Here is a 22,821-nt window from a genome sequence, read left to right on the forward strand (position 1 = left end):
TCCAACCCCCTGCAATGCAGGAATCTCAGCTAAAGCATCCATGACTGATGGTCATCCAACCTCTGCTTAAAAACGCCCACCACCTCTCACGGGAGTCTGTTCCATTGTCAAACAGCTCTTACTGTCAGAAAGTTTTTCCATATGTTTAGTCGGAATCTCCTTTCTTGTAACTTGAAGCCATTGGTTCAAGTCCTACCCGGCAGAGCAGAATAAACCAAGCACGTTCCCTCTTCCGTGTGGGCCACACTGGGTTTCATACGCTGGGGCTGATTTTTAGTCCCAGTCTGTCACTGGCAGTGAGACAATAAGCTGTGCAGACCAGTCCTATTTCTTTCACTGTGATGTTCTCACAACTATAGCATGAGCATTAACATTATAATGATGCATTCCATAATGGTACTTTACTTAGTTATTACATGATTGTGAAACAGACCGTATACCATACTCACACTTTACACAACAGGTTTTACCTCTACATGCACATTTAATCCAGGCATATGTTTTTGTTTTTTTTAAGTGTGCATGGATTTTTATAAGAAGCCCCATTTGTGGCTGTATGCATTGGGCCCCGAGTTACTGAAGATCAAGGACAATTTTCCGGTACTACTTTCGTTTGAAAGCTCTGATTAATACATGCAGCCACTATTCTGAGATATTGCAATACAAAACTAGCCTGAGGGCTTTTGTGTTTCTTTAAAGCATGAGACATTAATAGACTAAGTTTACCATTGGGAGCCAGGGCACAAGCCCAAAAACACAAACTCAGACATATTTATTTTATAATCGGTGTATCCCAAGTAGAATGCATCATTTCTATGAGATTTTAATGAGAGTCATGATGTGCAGAATACGAAAATAGCATTTCTTTTTCTACTACTGCTCAGTGGAGATCAGTGAATGATTAGTAGTTTTTGCTACGGATACCAAAAATTAAGTCTTAACGATCATGGGACGCAATTGAGACATTTTAAAGTAGAAAAAAATAATAACTGTCTGGTACCCTGAAGACTCTTAAAATAATTATAATCAGCTTTCAGTTAAAAGTTTTTTGTTTTTGTTTTTTTAAAAAAGCCAGACCTCATGTTTTTAGTGAAATGTGCCTCCTATACAACCTGCCAAATTTAGTTCTCTGTAGATGCACATAATCAGAGACATGCCCGTGAAAATGGGACAGTATTTTTTTAAAAAGCACTTCCTTCTCCTACCCCATCCTACAAAACAGCAAAGGAAAGGAAAGCCCTAGTCTTTATACTGAAGGACTTCACTTTTCCTGCTCACAACCAAATCTCTTCTCTCTCCTTTTCTATTTCTCCTTCCTGCTGTCTCTGCTTCACTTAAGCTTATCTTACGTTGTCTTCTTTCATTTTCCTCGCAGTCAAGAATCTGTGCCTTCTACTCTCTCTCTCCCCACCTCCCCCCACCAGTATCTATCAAGTCACTTTCGTATTTTCTAAGTATTTCAGCTAAACATATCCTTTACTTCACACACTGCTGAAAGACCAAGTTGGTTCATGTGTTTAGTTCAGCTGAGAAACTGGACACAACCTTGCATCATGTGGACCAGAGTACTACAGGCTGCATTATATCACCAGCAGGTTTTATATGGTTTCATGCGTTTCTGAAATCACCACCATGGAGTTTCTATAAAAAGGTAAAGGGTAAAGGGACCCCTGACCATTCGGTCCAGTCGTGGATGACTCTGGGGTTGCGGCACTCATCTAGCTTTACTGGCCAAGGGAGCTGGCGTTTGTCTCCAAACAGTTTTTCCAGGTCATGTGGCCAGCATGGCGAACCAGAGCAGCACACAGAAACGCCGTTTACCTTCCCGCTGGAGAGGTACCTATCTTTCTACTTGCACTTTGACGTGCTTTCAAACTACTAGGTGGGCAGGAGCTAGGACCGAGCAACGGGAGCTCACCCTGTCGCGTGGATTCGAACTGCCAACCTTCCGATCGGCAAGCCCTAGGCTCTGTGGTTTGGACATACCACTGAGTTAATTTTAGAAATTATTCTCAGTGATACAGTGTATATAAAAGCAAAAGTAAAAACATAAAAAGACAAAAACACATAAGCCTGGGTGGGTTTAGTCTAAAAAATCTATGGAATGTGCTCATAGCTAGTCACACAATTCTCTGGCTTCAAGTCAAAGCCTGCATTCATTCATATTCTCTCTCCCTCTCTCACACACATGTATACAAATACAGGTACAATATTTAGAAAAGCCTGGATTAATTCCAACGCAGATGAACGAAATGAGCCTAATAAAATATAATGAAACATTAATTACCGTTTACTATAAAAATTTTTTGACTTGTTCAAAGCTCTGCACCCCAATTAAAAATGAACTTAAGGGCAGTAAAGTATAGTATTCTGTAAAGCACACATAAGAAGCAATTATATTAACTGACAACATTTGAAAATGCTTATGTGATTTCTTTTATTTAAAAAAAAGTATGAATGAAATAGATATAATTGTGTATCCGATCACGATACACAATTGTGTATCAGATATAATTGTGTATCCGATCACGAAGTATCGGATACACAATTATATCCCTAAACAAACACTGCAAATGACAGATTAAAGAAACTTAACAGAGAAATGTTAGCATTAAAAAGCACTGTATGTAGATCAAATCAGAACACACCATCCTGTTTATATATACATCTTCTGGGGGATGGAGATGAGAGCCAGGCTCAGATCTACACCTGGCAAAGTTGCACAATCACATTGACTTCAAAGCACTTTGCTAATTTTAACAAGCAGTTGCTTTTCTGCAGAGTCAGTCCATTGGGCCAGTAAGTCTTCTCTACACTTCCTTGCAGCAGCTATCCTGGACATATCAGCAACTGAATATGAGACCTTGTGTGTGCAAAGCACATGAGCTACCTCTGAACTACAGAACATCCCCTTTCCACTACAATTTGGCCATATAGAATCATGTCATCTATTTGTAAAACTGGTGTAATGGCCATAGTTTGCAAATATTCTGTAAACTTTTGTTTTGGGCTTCTTGTTACACACTGAAGCTGTTCTCTGATCAGACAGGAGTGAGGCTGACCTGGCTAAGCGTTCGCACGTGATAGAATCCCAAGAGAGTGGTAGGCCAACCAAGATGGACTTCTTTGTGAACCACATCCACACAGTTACAAAACTAGCCCAATGGGATGAGGATGGAGGTGACACTTTTTGAGCCATTTCACAAAATGAACTGGTGGCTAGGCTTACTACCAGGCTACCAGAGAAGTAAAGGCTTGGACTTCTGCTCCTTTCCCCCTCCCATTCAAAATGGCTCACCTTCTAAAACTGGTTGCTGATCAGGACATTAAAGCTACCCTGCAGGTGAGAATATTGTACCTTCAAACATGGAAGCTGACAACTGGCTAAGCTGCCATTATGCTACATTACATATACTTCTATTGCATTATGTCTAGGGAACGTTGGTTGAAAGGCAGGTGTATACATCTTTAAAATAAAAACAAGTGAACAAGTCTGCAAAGAAACCATCCTATGGTGTTGAATCCAACTTATCAGTTAAATAGAGCAGCATAGTGGAAGTTGCACCTAGTTGTCAGGGGCCAGTGAGAGATATATATAGATGCAAACATGACAAGTTCATTTGCCCATAGAGAGGGTGGCTACATAAAATCAAGCACTTCTGTTTCTTAATACAGAAAAATCCTATTTTCCACTTGGCAGAATGATACAGGCAACCATTCTGAGATAGTGGGCAATTCTACACAAATATGAATTCTTCTAACATCTGGCAAGGCTGGCTATCTGCACCAGTAACCACTGCAGTTATTTGCTATGATTATGATTCCTTCCTTGATGCTATCTGTATTCTTCTTATGTTGCCAATGATGTCATCATTTTGCATACTTACAAATTAAATAGCAAATTACATCATTTCTCCTCCCATGAGCTCTGCTCTCTTAATCTTCTGATATTTCAATGTAACTGCATACTTTTTTAAAAAAAAAAAAAAAGCTGGATCAAAGGATAGCGGGGGAAACCAAAACCACCAGACTTCACATTTTTAAAAATCATACTTTTATCAAAATCACCATTTTCTAGGACCAGTGATTACCAATGCATTTGAACTGTAAATATAAACCAATCTAGCAATAAGTAAATTGTCAGAATATTATCAAGTTAAACAAACATTGTCATATTACTTGTCATCTGTACATGCAGCACGACTCTAAAAAAAAATCAGCCAATCAAGACGTAGCTGAAATACTCTACCTATGTTTAATAAATTGCTCATTGATGGATGAACCTCAGATTAAATGAATTTTTCTTTGCGCCATTGCTATAAATGCCTTATAGCCTCCACAAGAAAGACTTGGGTATATATGAAAGATATATACGAAAATAAATTATAAATAAAGAACAACAGAATGCCATTCTGTAGCTAGAAAAACGCACTATGTTTTTTAGGAGGGAAGTTGATGAGCTTATATAGAGAACAAATTATTTGTAGTGTCATTCACAGTGCAATGTTCAAAAGCAAGACCCTTTTCTTACGGAGATGCTTTGAAGGTTTAAAGGATCAAATGGATCATGTTAGGTTACAGAAGCTTTCAAATAAAGCAAGATGATAGCAGCAATGGGAAATGCTGTCTTGCTGCCAAGATTTGTTGAAGATAAAAACCACATGCTAAATTATTTTCAGGGGAAATCCTCTTCAAATATGGCAAGCCTGGCTGGTGTGTTTTCTACATTAAAAGGAGGTGAAATGAACCTTTCTTGACAAAGGAAGTTAATCTCTACAGTGGAAAAGGATGCAGGCATGGAGGCCCAGTGACAGTCCTGTCAAACCTAGAATTTCTTTGCTGATATATATCCCATATGGCAAACATAGCTTGTCTGTCCTCTCCTCCCTTCATAACAGAGGCTGTTTCCAAAAGCATAACATACCAAAATACACAGACAATAGATAGAAATAATAGAATTGTTGCATTGGAAGGGGACCACAAGAGCTATCTTAGTCCAACCCCCTGCCCAAAGTGGGGCTCGAATCCCCAACCCTGAGATTAAGAATTTCACGCTCTACTAACTGAGCTATGCCAGACATGGGCCACATTAAGCTGAGTTGGTGATAAAACTGCTAAAAGTATGAGTTCACCTAGCCAACCTCTCCCTGTTTCTTCCCAGCCTCTGGATGGTTAGCCCTGAGATAGATTATATGGGAACCTACACTCCAGCATGTGATGCTGTGTGTGTGTGTGTGTGTGTGTGTGTGTGTGTATTAATCTATTAATATTTTAAAAACAATACATTGCATATATGCTCTTTTGCATAGATGGTATTTCATGCATGTCCTGCAACAGAGTCAAGCCACTGATGTTAATGGACACAACTAACTCAGGTTCATAAATTTTAATTGGTCTACTCTGAGTAGGATGTAGTTGAATACAACCCAGAAGCAGAGTTTGAAAGACAGCAAGCAGCTTGAGCTCATGGATGCTTATCCATGTAGTTTAGCATTATGTGCAAACCAGGCTGCAACAACAGGACTGTATCCCTAACAAATATGATTGTTATTGCGTTTATATCCTACCCTTCTTCCAAAGAGCTGCAGGTGGTATGCATGGTCCCCCCCCCCCCCCCGTATTATCCACAAAACAACCAGTTTAGGTAGAGAGTGACTTAAGACCCAGCCTACTTATGGGACATGAGCCAGCTTTATTCCAGAACCGTTATAAGCTTATGCTAAAGGAAAGTGCTCAGTTATGACTCGATCCATCAAATGCAAATGAGATTCCCGGCAACATACCAGGATAGTTCACAGCAGACAGCTGAGTAACAAATTTACAAAATAAATTTTGTTATTAGCATAATGCTGCTATTCCAAAGACTCACAAGATGAATGGCTCTTGAACATTTGCTATTAATTAATCAATTTTTTTTTCAATAAAATATTCCATGGGGAAAAGAGAAAGCATTAAGTAAAATAAATACGGGCGACGTGTGGTTGCAAATACAAACAAGTGAACACAGAAATATGAACAAAACATACACTGTACGCTTAAAGACACAACAACTTAGATACAAGATTGATTCTCCAACAGCTTGATCATGTGTAGCCTATTCTTGCTCACTTGGACATTCATTAAGTTTATTGAGGCTTGTGAGAGGGGGGGGCACATAGATAAACATGGAGTCACAGCACAGTTTTTAAATTAAGCACTTCAAAACGAAAACCACTTTCCAATACATATTAAATTAAATTTACAATTGAACGATTAAGAGCTCTATGCTAGGAGTAAACCCTACCAAAAATTAGTTCTGCCTAATGTCTAACCCCAAATAACAAACTGCACTTTTCTTTTCAATAGCTAGGTTGGCGGATGGGTGTTTTGGAACCTATTTTGGAAGTTATCAGTTGAATATAGATCAAGTCCTGGTCCTTGTGTACTTTTTCTTTAAGCTCGGAACTTCCAAACAATGTATAAATCAATGTGCCTCACAATTACAGCAACCAGAGAAAGGTGAGCTTTTTGTATACATTTTATTGAAGTATATATGTATGTTCACCTTGCTCTGTAGTTGAAGCACATTTTGTAGGCAGTAAGCTATCACTCACCATAATCAATTTACACCTTATATTGTCGGCACATTTTGTGACACAATAAAACAGAGCAGCGCTTCTGCAGATTAATTACATTAATCACGGTGTTGCATTGGCTACAACGGCATTAAGCACTGAGGACAGGATATACCGGTAACAGCTACTACACCTTTTGTATAGAAAGCAATGTGAACAGTGTGCATTTCACAAATATAAAAATGTGCTGAAATGCATGGTAATTATTTAAGTGGTGTCACAATGCCTAAAATAATAAACAAAAGGCAGCAAACATGATCAGGGTACTTCCACTCACAGAGAATTTAAGCATCTGATTAAAAAAAGAGAGAGATTCTATGTTTGTATGGTTTATGTCTGCAACTAAAACTTTCACCTTGGTTGTGAGTGAACACAAGGGACTGAAGTAACAAAATACCGTTCTTTTTACAATAAAGGCAAAGATTGCTCTAAATTCCATTAAATCAACATACTTTAAATGAAAACACTGCCTTGAAGATTCCAAAGCTGCAATGCTTTTTTTGCATCCATGTATGGACCATGAAGATCTTGTAACTAAGAAGATCTTTTAACTGTTGTGTGAGTGTCTTCAAGGAAAGAAGTGTTCCTGAGCTGCATCCCATTAAGCTCAATGGGGCTTATTCCCAGTTAGTGGATATAGGATTTTGTAAACGAACACAGGAAAGTGTGTGTGTGTGTGCGCGCGCACACACACACAGCTTCAGTAGCCTTATGATTCAAACCAATCAAAGAGAGAGTCGGGCAACTTTTATACTTCACAACAATAAAAGGGCTTTAATCATTTACATCCTGTTGGTAGTTTTAGCAAAAACCCAGTAAAAATGAAGTATCCAAGAAAAAGTATGTCAATTTGCAAACACCTTTTTAAGATCAGCTTGCTAATACCCCAGAACGGTGATGTCATGCTTGTACTTCTTTAGTAAGGCACAGCAAAGTTACAAGAACCCCTGCCTAAAATACTTACTAGAGCACTTAACAGCTCACTCATTTGTTGAGCAGCTTTATATGCTTCTTGGGCTGGGCAGAAACAACAGCTTGCAATGCATGAGGAAGGGAGATAAAACTTCCCTGCTGTGCAGATTTAGTCCATTTGCACAGGCTCTCACACAGAAAGCAAATTGAAGTCTCTCATAAAGGCTTCTCTCTCTGCATTGGCAACCCTAACAAATGCATATGAAAATGAGTAAATCAGGCGACTTTGCATTAGAAAGGGGGGAAACTTCCTACTCTGACATCTGCTATCATAATTAAGAACAGATTTCATCACTAAACACTTGCTAGTTATGTCTGCAGTAAAGTAAATACACAGATGTGTTATATTTGCATACAGAAAAACTTGAACCACATAACCAAAAGAAATTTGCATTTTCTCCTCTTAAAGATCTTTAAGGGTGAAACCATCATTAACACTTTGCATGTGATTCCTCTAGTTTTGCTCATTAAGATCAGATTATAAAATATAAAGTACAATCAATAATATGCAATGAACCTTGAATTACGTAAGGTAATCATTAACCAGAATGTACTCTTCATCCCATGAATGCAATTTTATTTGATCGCCGTTTAATTTAATTGCAAACTTCGGAAAATTTATTGCTGTTTTAATTATACAGATGTTGTTAAGAAGAGCCTATTTATTTCTTGCCCTTTCCTAAAAGCTCAGGATGGATAACTGTTTTAAAACCAAGAACATAAATATAATATCACACTGTAAAAAATAAAAAAGCAAGTGCTTAAACAGCTTAGTAAATAAATATTAAAGTACGTCAAGCATAGCTGAATTCACACATTTGTGGAATCTTACATATTTCAAAGCACATCTGACAATACCAACAGAAATTCAGTACAGTGATCTAGCCCAGATATCTTCACCGTCACATCAACTCACATTTAATAGAAATTTAATAAATTTTTATATATATAATGAGAGATTCTTCTTATGTTCTGTACTGCCATTCCCTCCCATTCAATTTTTGTTCCTTTTCCCATATCCTTAACCCATCTCTTCCCCACCCCCGTCAGATAACCTCTGCTGTCCAGTCCCTCCCCCCTACTCTCACTTCTCTTATTTGTCTTATCCTTCTGGTACCCTCTTGGCAACTAGGGTTTAAATACCTCCCAGATGACAGCTTACTACACCTTCTTTACCCCCTTGCATACATACAACATAGAGGAACACCAAACCCCTGACAGCTGCCAACAGTAATACCAATTTAGGCAATTTATATTGCTAGTATTCAGTTCATACCACCCAAAATCCCCAGGTAAGCCAAGGAATGGATCCGGTTCTCCTTAGCAGGAAAGGGTTTTTGCAAGATGTTGTATCTATTCATCTAGCGTTATTCATGCCCAAAGGAAACTGTCCTGGAATTCTCAGAAATCTCTCAGGTGCTACCCACCTTCAAGGGTTGACTACAATAAAAGATCCACTAATGTTCCAGACAGAAGCTGTTGAAAGCCTAAGCCTAACCAGTAAGGGATGTGACCGTGACAAGGGATTTACAGAGAAATTCCCCACGCCCACTTCCTGCCCAGCTCAGAACAACAAGCCAAGATGTGGTCCCCACAACTTTCAGGGAGACCTTGGTATAGTGCTGCCCATGGGCCCTCATCCCCAACTCAAATTTATCATCTCAAGGTGGTCGTGCAATGCAGCAGAACCATATTTCTTTTTCTTTCGCCCCTGGGGAAATCCCGAGCTATGCTAGATTATGACATACAATTACATAATCAAAGAGCATATTTCTCTAAAGATGGATATGGTCCCGATAGTCAAATAATAATCTTGTCTTATGTAGATCTGAGATGGCTAAACTTAGAGATGATCAAGTCCAACATACACACTACAGACAACTGTGTTTGTATAAACTGTATCATCTATGCAGCTGTGCTGGCAATTAGAAAACCCAGACAGGTGTTTGCATGAGAAAATCTGCATGCCTCCAACTGACACTATAGCTATCCATCTCACCCCTGTACATGTACAATACCAACGGAAGTAATTAGTGCTACTGCATCATTAGTGCCATCCTGTAGACTAAATAATGTGGTAAAGCATAATTACCTGCAAACGGTTAATGTCAAGACTTTAATGAGAACTAGTTTGCAAAGAATTGCGCTGTCTGTGCATACAATTATTGTTAGATACATCTGTCCCTGGAGTTACCCGAGAAAGGCATTTACAATGTGGGTTTGTGAGATTGTAAGACATTTTGCGTATTACAGAGGATAAGTGCATATCACTGAATAGTGGAATAGAAATGAGTAATGATCAGCTTGTGTGGAAACTTGGAGATCCATAATAAAAGTTGTTGAAAGTATGTTTTAGAGGCTGTTATTAGACAGATGCTTCATCTTATTTTGGTAGAGCTGATCTTCATCTGTTTTTAGATGCACTGTGACCTTTCAGAGACATATATTGCATAAACCCTAAGTTCAGACTGTACTTTGCCTCTGCAGTCAATTCCATTCATCTCTACTGACAGGACAAAACCTTAACACCTTGCTCCCAAATCAGAAGAAATCAGATGTTCTAAGAAAGTAAAGTCCTCTTGCTGGCCAGGCAAACACTGGAACAGCTTTAGATGACAAACCCTGCTACTAGGGCAAGCAAATTAAGGATGATGTCTTCAGGTGCTTTTACAATGCAACAATGAAACTTTATTTATGTACTTACCTAGTTAATGTTTTTGAAGTACACTGCTGCATGCTTGGAAGATTCCTACCAACTTACATCACAAAACTATATAGTCACTGCGAGCCAGAGCATGGCTGCTGGTACCTTTAATTTTGTCAGCTTCAGAAAACAATGTCTTCAGTTAGAGAAGGTGAAAGCAACTAAAGGTTACAACTACATAGCAATCTTACCATTTTTTTCTTTAGTAAGAGGAGAATGAAAGTGAACCTCCATCACCATTCCCATGAATGAAATGCCAAACTCTCCGCCTCTCCCGTTTCCCAGCTTTCACTTGGCCTTGGGCAATGGCTGGGATTGCTATAGCTTTCATATGTGCCTCACATGGCTATAAAGAAAGGTAGCCAATGCTTATACATTTTCTGGTGCCATTTGTGTGTCCTCCAATAGGCCTTAGAATGTGAGGTTTTCCTAGAACACTACCAACAGAATTCTGAACTGTTTTGTTTTGATTAAATCAGAGCACTGTAGGATTCCCCCCCACACACACACAAACAACTGTGCATTAGCAAATAAATGATTAAACCCAGAGCTCCTCAGTGATCCAAAGGATTTTTTGGGAGGAAAGCTTATTTTTGCAAAGCCCATAAAGAAAAGAAGACATAGAGCTATGCAGTAAATAAACTTAAGAGCAACAGAACAGAGAAAGTCTTTGTGGGGGCCATGATCCAACTCAGGGGATTATTGACACCATGCTTTGACTAGGGGAGGGCAACTCAGAATCATCCCAATTCCTCTCGTATTCAGACTCCACATGAAACAAATTTACACCCTTCATATTTAGAAAAGTAGAATGTGAATTTCATTTTCTGTTCAACACGGAGAAGCTAGATATTTTGTTGTTGTTGTTGTTCAGTCGTTCAGTTGTGTCCGACTCTTCATGACCCCATGGACCAGAGCACGCCAGGCACCCCTATCCTTTACTGCCTCCCGCAGTTTGGCCAAACTCATGTTAGTAGCTTCGAGAACACTGTCCAACCATCTCATCCTCTGTCGTCCCCTTCTCCTTGTGCCCTCCATCTTTCCCAACATCAGGGAGTCTTCCCTTCTCATGAGGTGGCCAAAGTACTGGAGCCTCAACTTCAGGATCTGTCCTTCTAGTGAGCACTCAGGGCCGATTTCCTTGAGAATGGATTGGCTGAAGCTAGATATAGTATGAGGTAAAAGTATAATGGCTATAAGGCTGCAACCCTACCAGAGGCGTAGCAAGCCCAGGTGGTACCCAGTGCGGAATTGTTTTTGTCACACACACCCCCACGCCGCCGGCAAACCCTGCGAGCAAGCTGCGAAGCGAGGCAGCCTTGCTCCGCAGCTTGCTCGCAAACCTGCTCGCTGCTCTTCCTCTCCCCCACTACCACCGCCGAAGCCGCCGCCAGTGTGCTCCGCTTTTGTGAGCAGAGCGCACTGGCAGCGGCTTCAGCAACGGGGGGGGAAGGCGCCCAGAGTGTCACCCCCTCCAGGGTGGCATTGGGGGCGGAAAGCACCCATCGCCCCCACCTTGCTACGCCACTGAACCCTACATCCACTTAATCTGAGAATAAACCTTATGTAATCCTGTAGGACTTACTTCTGAGTAGGTAGGTGTAGGATTGCATAGCAACTGTGCTAAAAAGAGTTGTAAAGCCTTGGTTTTATTTTTTATAATAAATTTGTATTCTGCTTTTCAAGGGGGGAAATCTCTCGAAAGCATATTGTGAGCCACATATCAAATATGCAATAAAGTACCATTTAAACACATATAAAACAGCATAAAATATAATCTCGGCTACAAACTCACCACGTGATCTTAGGCAAGCCTCTCTTCTGAGCAGAGTCACCCACAACAAGAGGTTAGTTAGTGCTGTTCTACCTTACATGGCTATTCTAAGCCGGACCTGATACTTTATTTTATTATTACAATTATATCATGTAAATGAAGCCTTCTGAACACTCAAAAACCTTATCTAAATTGTAAGTAATTTATTTATTTGTCTTCATTAAAAAAAAAACCACACACCCTGAAACCTATACTTAAAACCGATGTTTAACGTATTTTAATTCTAGTCTTAGCAGATAATGGTTCGAATCAAATATATTCTGGTTCTTCAACTGAAGAAATATGACTCAGGTGAAAAACGAAAGCTGTAAAAATGTGTTGGTATAAAGATAAGCACTTTATTTAATATCCAATTAAATGTGGTCACCAGAGAAATCACAGCTTACAAAAGTTTATCAGGAAAAAAAGATTAATCTATTTCAGGCTTAACCCAAAGTGTCATGAGAGGAACTCATGAATTTAGATAGGAATCCACTTATTATCAAAATACATTTTCATATTGAACCAGAACAGTCTAAATTGCTGACTATATTTATACTGGGTTCAGTCAAATTTTTATACTCTATGGCTGCCAATAATTAAAGGACAATTATCAGACAATGATTATGAACAAACTAAAATAATCTTACGTGGTCATTTCCCCCAGTTCCAAATTAACCATTCAGCTATGCACACAACTGACTCACTGAGAAAGGTTTAGTAGGTTCTTACGTGTTGACTTCAAATTTAAAAGTAGGAGTCAGAAGCACAGTGACATTTGAAAGAGCTTTAAAATTTATTGCCAGAAATTTAATTGTGCTGTGTTTCTGACTACAAATTAACCTGTTCATGTTGCACAAACAACACCACAATCATGACCTTACAACAGCAAGGGAAACAGGGCCTTTAGAAATCATGGACCTTTAAAAATATTTAAATGTGGACTTTTTACAGTTCACTACCAGAATAACAAAAGAGAGATGGAATTTTATTGCCGCATTGCTTAGCCTCCTTAGTGTAAATATCTTTTTTTAAAAGAGAATAATTTAAATATTTACCTTAATTTTGCAACAATGGTCCACAGGTGGGTGGTGGGTGGCTGGCTGTTCCTCATGCTGAAAAAGTTTTCCCAATCCTACTCTAGCAGTTTAAAGGACTTGTTGCAGGGAGTGGCAGGAGAACTGGAGGACGAACACATTTATTTTCATGTTCTTTGAGTCAACACACCCGAGTTGGTGATTTATTAAAAGTAATATAATGCATCACATTACTTAGAATGGAATGTGTATTTGGAGGTGCATTTAAGAAATGCCCTGTGGATAGACTACTTCCAATAAGGTAGCACAAACTAAACAACATCCACAAGTCAGAAAGTGCATATATGAAGTACTGACTTTGGGATGTCCAAGCACCAAACCACCTGTAACATCGGGTGCTTGTCAGGTTGGCAGCTGTCCCCACCTGTCAAATTTGGTCTGATAAGTATCTGGCCCATGGAATCAAAGTGATTCTCCACTCATTACATGTGCATCACAAGAAATATTACTCTTGTTTAAGCAACAGTCAATAAGACTGTTTGCATTAAGTGGCAGAAAACTGCTGCGCTAACTGCATTCATTTTTTTTAATTTGATGTAGGATTAACAATGATCCAAATGAAGGACAAGAGGAAAAAAACCTGCAGCTCAATTGATATACGAAATGTGGTTTGTAGTCTGGAAGGCAAACAATTGGAAAATGACATAAACAGGTCACCAAACATTTAGTAAGCCCTCAGTGAGAATTTCCTGATGGCTGATTTACCGGTATCAAGACCCTAGTGCTACAGTAGCTGGACAGACTATACAGAGGTGATCATGAATAGTGCAACAGGCTACTACTCTCAAGGGTTTCCAAAACTTGGTTCTCCTGCTGTTTTGGGACAACAATTCCCATCATCCCTGACCACTGATCCTGCTAGCTAGGGGTGATGGGACTTGTACTCCAACAACAGCTGGAGACCCAAGTTTAGGAATCACATCTCTAGGCAGATTACCACAGGTCCTAGATAGTGCCTCTAATAGGAAGGAGAGACCTTACTTACAGATGGAACCTAACACGAAGGAAACTAGCGCTAATACGCCCAGGAAACTCACCAAAATGCTGGAGAGGATGCACCTCCAAAGGCACATACCTCCACATGTGGTGGGAATGCCCCAAAATCCAACTATTCTGGACAACAATCATACAAGAAATATAATAATAATAATAATAATAATAATAATAATAATAATAAGTTGTTGTTGTTGTTGTTGTTGTTGTTGTTGTTACAAGAAATATGCAAAATAACTAAGCAAGTATTAGAAGTCACCCCAGAACTGGCCCTACTAAATATCTTCCAAGATAATAATGTTCACTCACATCATAAAGAGCTCATAATTCACCTACTCTCAACAGCCAGAAACATCATAGCCAGACACTGGAGAGATCTGTCAGGAGGAAGCATGGACCACTGGTACCAAATAGTATTGGAAACAGCCTTATTAGAAAAACTAACCAACAAACTGAAACTGACACAGGGACAAATAGAAGAAGATGCCTTCACCCCAGTATGGCTCCCCTTTATCACATACATAGCCCAACAAGACAATGACAAGAATCCACCAATGGCATCCAAATCAATATGGCTAACCTAATTCAAAAACACCCACCCACCCCACTCACACATAAAAACAAAGTTCACCACAATCAATCACAAACAAACAACCACACCCTAGGCCAGAGGTTGGTAACCTAAGGCCCATGGGCCGGAAGCAGCCAATGAGGGTCGCTTAACTGGCCCATGAGCCGTCCCCAAACCAAGCCGCCTGCTTGGTGAGTCCCCACGCGCTGCGCTAAACCGGCACAGCGTGGCGCGGGGACTCTCTTCTGCAGCTCTGGAAATCGCTTCTGCGCATGCCCAGACACCGAAAATCGCTTCTGCGCAGGTGCGATTTCCAGCATCTGGGCATGCGCATACGTGATATCCAATATCGCAAGAAACACAAGCGAAAAGTAAAGAGAACCCGCACAAGAAATGCTGACACAAAACCCCACACATACATTAAGTAGAATAGAAACTTTGCCACCTGACACCACCCCCACTCACCATGCCTCCCTCCACCTCTTTCCCCCTTTTCTTCCTAAGGTAACACTAATGTATCAACAAATGAAACTGGTCTGTAGAAAATGTAACTTTAAAAAAGAGACATTGCACATACTTTTGTAAACCAACAAATCTTCAATAAAAATATGTTGTTTTTTAAAATAGGAAAGAGGGACACTGCTTTTTGTTTGTTTGTTTGTCTGTCTGTCTGTCTGTTTTTAAGGCAGTGGGACTGCCTAGGCTTGAGAAATCTTGAAACCAGTAGGAAAGTTTATATGAACTAAGTTAGCTGGTCCAAGTCCCCCTGCACCAGTACTCAGTTTGCACTGGGGGGGGGGGAAGAACCACCGCAAATCGAAATAGTGTAGATGAACTTTCTCCTTCATTAATTTTCCAAAATCTGTAGCTAGCAGTCTTGGTGCCAGAGCTGCTGGCCTTAACATTAGGTAGATTGAGGCAACTGCCTTAGGCAACACATTTTAGGTGTAAAGAAAGGGCAGCAAAACATTGCTTAATTAATTTGCTATTGTTGTATTTTTACTGCCAGGAAGGAAAATAAGCGCTTATGAGATTTTGTGCCAAAATAATTCGGATAGCCTTGGATAATATGCACAGTGACAATGCCACACGATACATTTAAAGCATACCCCCCCCAAAGAATCCTGAGAACCATAGTTTGCAGAGAGTGCTGGGAACTGTAGCTCTATGAGGGGAAGTTACAAGCCCCAGGATTCTTTGGGGATTATAAAAGTGCGGATTTGACCTTAGCATGGGGACAAGGCGCCAACTGCTGCTCCTCCTCCTCAGGAAGCAGAATGACTTGGGCCGGGCCTGTCTACAGCTATGCTAGGCATTATGGTGACAGATTAATATGTTGTATCACCACCAGGAGGGTCGGAACCATTTAAAGCACAGCATTGGGGGACAGGAGCTTTGCTCTCACTGTGCTCCAAGACCATAAGTAACCCAAATCTGTAGAAAAAATACTGGGAGGGGGGTCATTTTGAGGGGAAGCATTGGCAGCTACCCCTTCCCACTGGCATAAACTGAATATTTAAATCAATACTTCCCATTCAGAGTTATCCAAGCTGGGTTGTGCTGTCATATCATGTAGCTTGCCCCTTATTTCAGAGAGTCACAGCTTCACTACACTCTCCTTTATATAGCTGGGGTGTTTTTTCCTGCAGTATATCTGAGAAATTCCTGCTCCATCTGTTTTACAGTCTGTCCAATGTACTGAGGTAGAGCAGTAAGTTATGTCCATAGATGCACCATAATTTCTAATGTACAAGTGCCATGAAATTATCAGTGTAGATTTATATACTCAGGGTCACACAGTGAACTTGGTTCTGAACAGTTTCTTAATTGAGAAAGACAAAAAGTAATCAAGAACCGAGGAAAGGTCAGCAGTTTTATGTGATACTCCTAAGATATGTCTTGACATTAACAGGTTCACATAATATGGCATTTCAAATAAATGTCTAGGCTCAGCATGTTCTCCGACTTTTGCTACTGCAAATTATGTTCTTCAAAATATAGAGTGGCAAACCATGGAGAGAGGAGCAAATGTACAGTGTATCTTCCAAAGAACCATTTGTGAAAAAAAGGAATTATCAAAAATTAAAAACTGTATTAGAATTTGGTCTGTGTTTCCTTTTGGAAGTTAAATGCAAAGGTTTATTTTCTGAAGTGCACTCTAAACTACAAATGATAACTTTGCGCAAGGATGACAAATAGTTTATGGACTGATATTATCACAGTAGTCACAAATGTCCACTCGGAATAATATTTAGGATGTCATATTATCCAACTGGTAAATGGCGTATGTCACACCCCAGAAATCTGAGGGACGCTCCAAAAAAATGGATTAAGCCGAAATTGTCAGGATATTTCCATTCAGTTTTACAACGGAAAGGAATATGATTCTATAATGGTGAAGGGAAAAGAGTAGACTGCTCCAACCAGATGGACTCAGTGCTTTTTTTTCTGGGGGGATGCATAGCCCTAAACATTTTGTGAATCTAAGTTTGGCCTCATTGAGGGGGAGCATTTCAATATGAGTAGGAAAATGAGAGTACCCCTAAACACATTTTTTAAAGAAAAAAAGCACTGGGTGGACCCATGATTCTACCGCTGCTGCTGTTCCTACTGATGACGTTGATGCGCACATAGGAACATAGGGAGCTAAATTATACCATGTTAGACCATTGGCCCATTGCGTTGTCAACACTGTCAACGCTCCTGCCAGCCAGTGTTGACAATGCAATGGGCCAATGGTCTAACATGGTGTAATTTAGATACCAGCGAAAGGTCAGCAAGGGAATGGAGGACCTGCTAAGGTTGTGAAGGGCAGTGGGTATTAAGCATTCATACGACCAACTGGCAGGGCCAGCTCGCCCATGAAGTACGGTAGACTAAGACAACCACCTCAGGTGGCAGAATCCTACAAGGCAGTGCTCCCGCTGGTGCCCCACCCACCCAGTAACCATGCAACCCTAGTAAGCAAGGCTTCAAGGGAGGGGGGGTGGCACTTTTCCAATTTGCCTCAGGCAGTTAAATGGGGGGGGGAACCTCTGCCAACTGGTGCCTGTGCCTTTGACTGGCTCGTCTCTGTGTCTTGTTCCTTGCTCTGTCTTAAAAAATAATAATTGTGGAGAACTCCCCTTATTGTGGCTACTGTTGATGGTTAGTGGTAAAAGACATCAACCATACTAGGCAAGGATTTAATTTAGGGGTGCCCAAACTTTTTTCAAAGAGGGCCGGATTTGATGAAGTGAATATGCTTGAGGGCCAACCAAAGTTGTTAAGCTTTCTTTACATTTTTACACCAAAGTTGTTGAGCTTTTTTTAGGATTTTACCCCAGGACATATACTGCCATGGAGACCTGATTAAATCGACTTTGGACATGCCTGATTTAATTATTACCTGCTTACTGACTTATTTAGACTCACCTAGATGAGGTATTTAGATGTGGCTTGCCCCAGTGTAATAGAATATTCTGGGATGTTTGCTCTGTGAAAAACAAACAAGCCTGACAACTAATATATCTAATCCTGGCTCAGGATATGCTTTCTTATGCTTGGATCAAACTTGAGCAGGTGGAACTTCTACTCCCCATAAGACAAGTGTTCCCCATTTACTATAATTCCACTTTCCAGTTACAGTACAGCTTTGCTCCTGTGTCATTACCCATGCCAATCCAAAGGATACCCTAATCTTCAGGAATGGTCACCTGAGGGCACAGAGGGCTGCAGAAGAAATAGGATGGTTGGATATACGAACTTTTGAGTTTGTTGCCTAGGATACATTCAAGTGATAGCTGCTGTTCCTAAAACTGGCACTGTTCATAAACCCTTGTGTAAACTGCATATAGGAAAACCATGACAAAAATAACTCCAATTAAAAAAAATCAGGAAAAAATACTGGTAGTTCTTAAAAAAAAACTAATGCCATTTAATCACCACGTTATTTATGTGTAATATTCTAATTTTAATGTCAAAATTCTAAAGACATTAACACAGAATTAAAAGATCCAATAAATATGACCCCAGTTTTAATATATAGGACTGGACAGTTGATGTCTATATTATGAATTGATGAGGACTATAAAAGGAATTCATCAATAAAAATAGGTTGTAAAATGTTTCCCAAGCCAGCAACTGCCACAAAATGACTGAAGTTCACTGAGAAAAGGAACAATTACATAGATTTTCTGACTAAGGAAAGCCTCATTTGTCACACTGGAAGTTGACCTAACAAAATAAAGAGTACAACCTAATTAACACAGGCATTTATAAATTTCCCCGCAATTCTCCAGCCCTAAATAGACTTATGGGGGAACATGACCCACTGAACATAATGCTACTTAGTAGGTAAGTTCAGTACAATTTTTTTACGTGTTTAAAAATACAAGTGCATAGGTGGGAAATTAGTGCATGTCTTGAGTCCAGACACTGGATCTTGGCTTTTTCAATCTACCAAGAACAATACATAAATCATAAGTTCAAAATAAAAGAGAATGGATGCATCTTTAGCAAATAATTTTAGAAGAGCTATACTGGAAACAAGTGTCTCTCTATGGCCTATTTTATACTGCAAGATGTTTCTGTTCAGCACTTCAGACCTTCATCATTCTAGTAATATAATTCATAAGCCGCTTACAATAAAATTCTAAATGTGAAACAGCAGCACTTGAGATGAGAGGCTATCATTTACACTGAGAAGTAGGATGATTTCTGAAAGGTCCAGGAGGTCGGATATGAATTCTGATTAATGCTGATGAAACTGACTCCTAAAAATTAAATCCTGAACGAACACTTGATACCTTTATACATAACGGACAGCTAGGGTATTCTCATTAAAACAATTTCTGCAAAAATTACTTTAAGATTCTCTTTATGTCTTGATACTGAGAACCTTCAAAAGCTGATTAACAATATTAAATGAAGAACTAAACTGCATGGGAAATCAACCTTTCCTGCATATTTAAAAATAATGGCCTATAATTTGCATTCAAGTGCCATTTCATTGCCTGTAGATAGGAAAACCTCGAGAGGAAAAATGGAAGAGGAACTTGTTTTTTACAGAAACAACAACATATATTTCCAATAATCCTACTGAAAAGAGGTTTATTGGTTTATTCCTGTTCTTGTTTTTATTATGCATTTTATGTTCTTGTTTTGTATTTTTATATTGTGAACTATCCCGTGATCTTCCGATGAAGAGCAGTATACAAAATAATAATTAAAATGATGATGATGATGATGATGGTGGTGAAAATAAAATCTGGGATAGCTCAGTTGGTAGAGCAGGAGACTCTTAATCTCAGAATTGTGGGTCCGAGCCCCTCATGGTCCCCTCCAACACTACAATTCTATGAGTCTATGAAATAAATAAAGTGTATTGTTGATTGGGTGGTGACTGGCATACACCTGTGGATCCGGGGATGCCTTCTTTAGGGACCACATCATTACTTTGTGATACATACACCATCCCCTAAATCCATCCTATCAAACCTGTGTGTGTGTGTGTGTGTGTGTGTGTGCATGCGCGCGCGCACACACACGACATATACATTTTTGTTTTCTTTCTCCATGACCCAATCAAGCTCCCATTTTACATCACAGTATTAATCTTCCAGCCTTTGGACAATAGCTCACTATTTGTTGTGACAGTACCAATATTTCTAAGTCATGTAGCTGGAGCCAATTGCCACTCCAGCTGCAACCACAATTTGCTGTTTAAGTGCTGACAGAATCTGTTCATCTCTGGCTCTCACCTGCACATCCAGATGTATGATGCTATTAGAAAGAAAGGCATCTATATCCTTCGAATCAGGCACTGACTTCTTACCAGCCAACACCTGTCCCATTTCAGACTTTAAATGCTGCTATTCATTGACCACCATTACATAGGTGTGAAGAAATAGTCAATCAACTAAAACCCATTTTCAACAGGGATTAATAATCAAGTTCACTAGAAATCATACAATTTAAGCACTAAAGGAGAGTGGACCAAATGGGAACCAAAACTGTAGATATCTGACTAGCCACGTAGGCGATTGAGACAATCGCAAATTTGAAGAATGACCTGGAATCCCTCCCCACCCCACTCTTAAGTCATTGTGTAAGTTTGCCACTTACAGACTGAGTAAAAATGAATACCCTGAAAACGCAGTGCAAAGTATACTTCCTAGGAGGAAAAAAAGTCAATGTAGGATTTCTGCCTCAGTGTTTTGAAAGTGATTAACCAGTACATCAATGGCACATGGAAAGCTCTGTTGCACTTACCTCTTGTTGTTTGGGAATATTAAATTTTGTCAGTTTTGACTTTGTCCTAGCTGAGTCAGCTTTAGCAGAAGGCATTCCTCTATATGAGGTGCACAGCAGGCTAGTTTCAGCTGGCACCTTCAATCTTGGAGACTCCTCAGGAGCCTGATCTTGACCATCCATTGGCCTTACATATGCTGTTGGTTTCTGCTGAACTATACTGGGCTTTGAAGCATGTGAAGGAGGAAAGTTCTGCACACAGTGTCCATTGCTATGCATAGCTGGCCTCTCCTGAGCCTGAGCGCCACCTTCTCCACCAAAACTCAGCTTTGACAGCTGCTGTTGTGTTCTGCTGTTGTCCCCAAGTGAAGACGATAAAGGACCTTGGGCAACACTCGACAGAGATGGTGATGAGGGATTGGATGCATAATGTGCAATCTTTTCTAAACTGTTCTTTTGGCTAACCGTTTTAAAGTCATTATTGTGTGAATCCGGCAATCCATGTCTATGTTTGCTTCCTCTTTGCTGGTTCTCCAGAGTGTGCCCAGACTTCTGCCAACCCATTGCAGTATTCTTGCTCAACTGCCCAGAAAGTGCCGCTGGTAAGGAAGATGGAGAAGCGTGAGTGTGGGGCTTTGTGTCAGCAATGAAGTGTTCCTCAGCTTTGCTCACAGACGTTTGTGAGATACATGGCTTTGGAACACCAACAAGGTGGCTTTGATTGGATCGATCAGTCAGCAGCTCTTTCATCTCATCGTAGTTGCCCAGGGTATTTTGGATACGGCTGGAGAGCTCGTCCCCTTTGTTAGTCTGTAAAGCAAGTAAGCAAGAATAATTTTAAATTATCATTCTGTAACAAAATCGAAAGTAGCCACCATGTTTGTCTGTGGCATCAAGAATAACAAAGAATCTTGTGGCACCTTAAAGAATAGCTAAGGAAATCGTCATGAATATGCAACAGTTCAGAAGCACATTAAATGAAGAATCACGTAAAATGTTTTGTTTTGTGGGGACGCAAAAACGTTTTCAATTTCAAAGTCAAAGTCTTTATTGCATTAGCGTTTAGCCATAGCATAAACCCAACAGACAAAAACAAACAGTACTGAATACGAACAATTTAATCTGAACATGGAAAGCTACATGAGCTTCAGAGTATATATTATGCATATTACAAAGGTATCACTTGTATTTAATACATTTTTTCCAAGCATATCATATTGGAAGCAGAAAAAAGTTTTTTTAATTTTTTTTATTGAAGTCAAAGCAATACAATAAAAATACAAATAAAAAACAAACAAACAGCAGCAAAGTATAATTGGAAGAGATAAATCAGGTAAAAGTAGAGTACTTAAGACCATTAGGAAAGCCATATTTCTTCTTATACCATGGAGAGGAAGTCCTATGTGTCTGTATTCATGGTACAGTATATATATGATAAAATCCCACCAAACAGCATAATATTTTTCAGGATCCTCCAAGCCTTTGAAAAAATGTAATTTATGAGTTATTTTTAGCTAGCGCTAAACTCCACATATTTTTATACCACAGTGTGAGTCACAAGTCCTGTAAGGTTTTCCATTTTAGGACTACTGAAGTTCTGGCAGCCACCGGCTTCGATGTCAAGAGTTCCTGAAAGCTGAACCCTTTCAGTTGATCATCCCAAAGATCTGCAGTGAACTTGGAATGTGATATTTGAGTATTGTCAAATATTAGGCCCACCACTGTCCAGAATCTAAATACCTGTGGGAAGTCCCACCATTGTTGGAAAAAGGCGAGTCCTTTTTCCACAGCCTCTCCAACAATTCTGAGAATATTGTGATGTCATA

At 39.7% G+C, this 22,821-nt stretch overlaps 1 protein-coding gene across 1 annotated transcript in view; it reads right to left on the reverse strand.

The window, feature by feature from the left end:
- Positions 1 to 22,821, reverse strand: part of AFF3 (AF4/FMR2 family member 3) — a 217,499-nt gene that overhangs the window by 151,287 nt on the left and 43,391 nt on the right. Inside the window, exon 3 of the mRNA XM_033147586.1 lies at positions 21,017 to 21,805. Coding sequence (XP_033003477.1) covers positions 21,017 to 21,805 — 789 coding nt within the window. The remainder of the gene's footprint in view (positions 1 to 21,016; positions 21,806 to 22,821) is intronic.

This window comes from Lacerta agilis, chromosome 4, assembly GCF_009819535.1.
Source record: "Lacerta agilis isolate rLacAgi1 chromosome 4, rLacAgi1.pri, whole genome shotgun sequence".
NCBI classification, from domain to species: Eukaryota; Metazoa; Chordata; class Lepidosauria; order Squamata; family Lacertidae; genus Lacerta; species Lacerta agilis.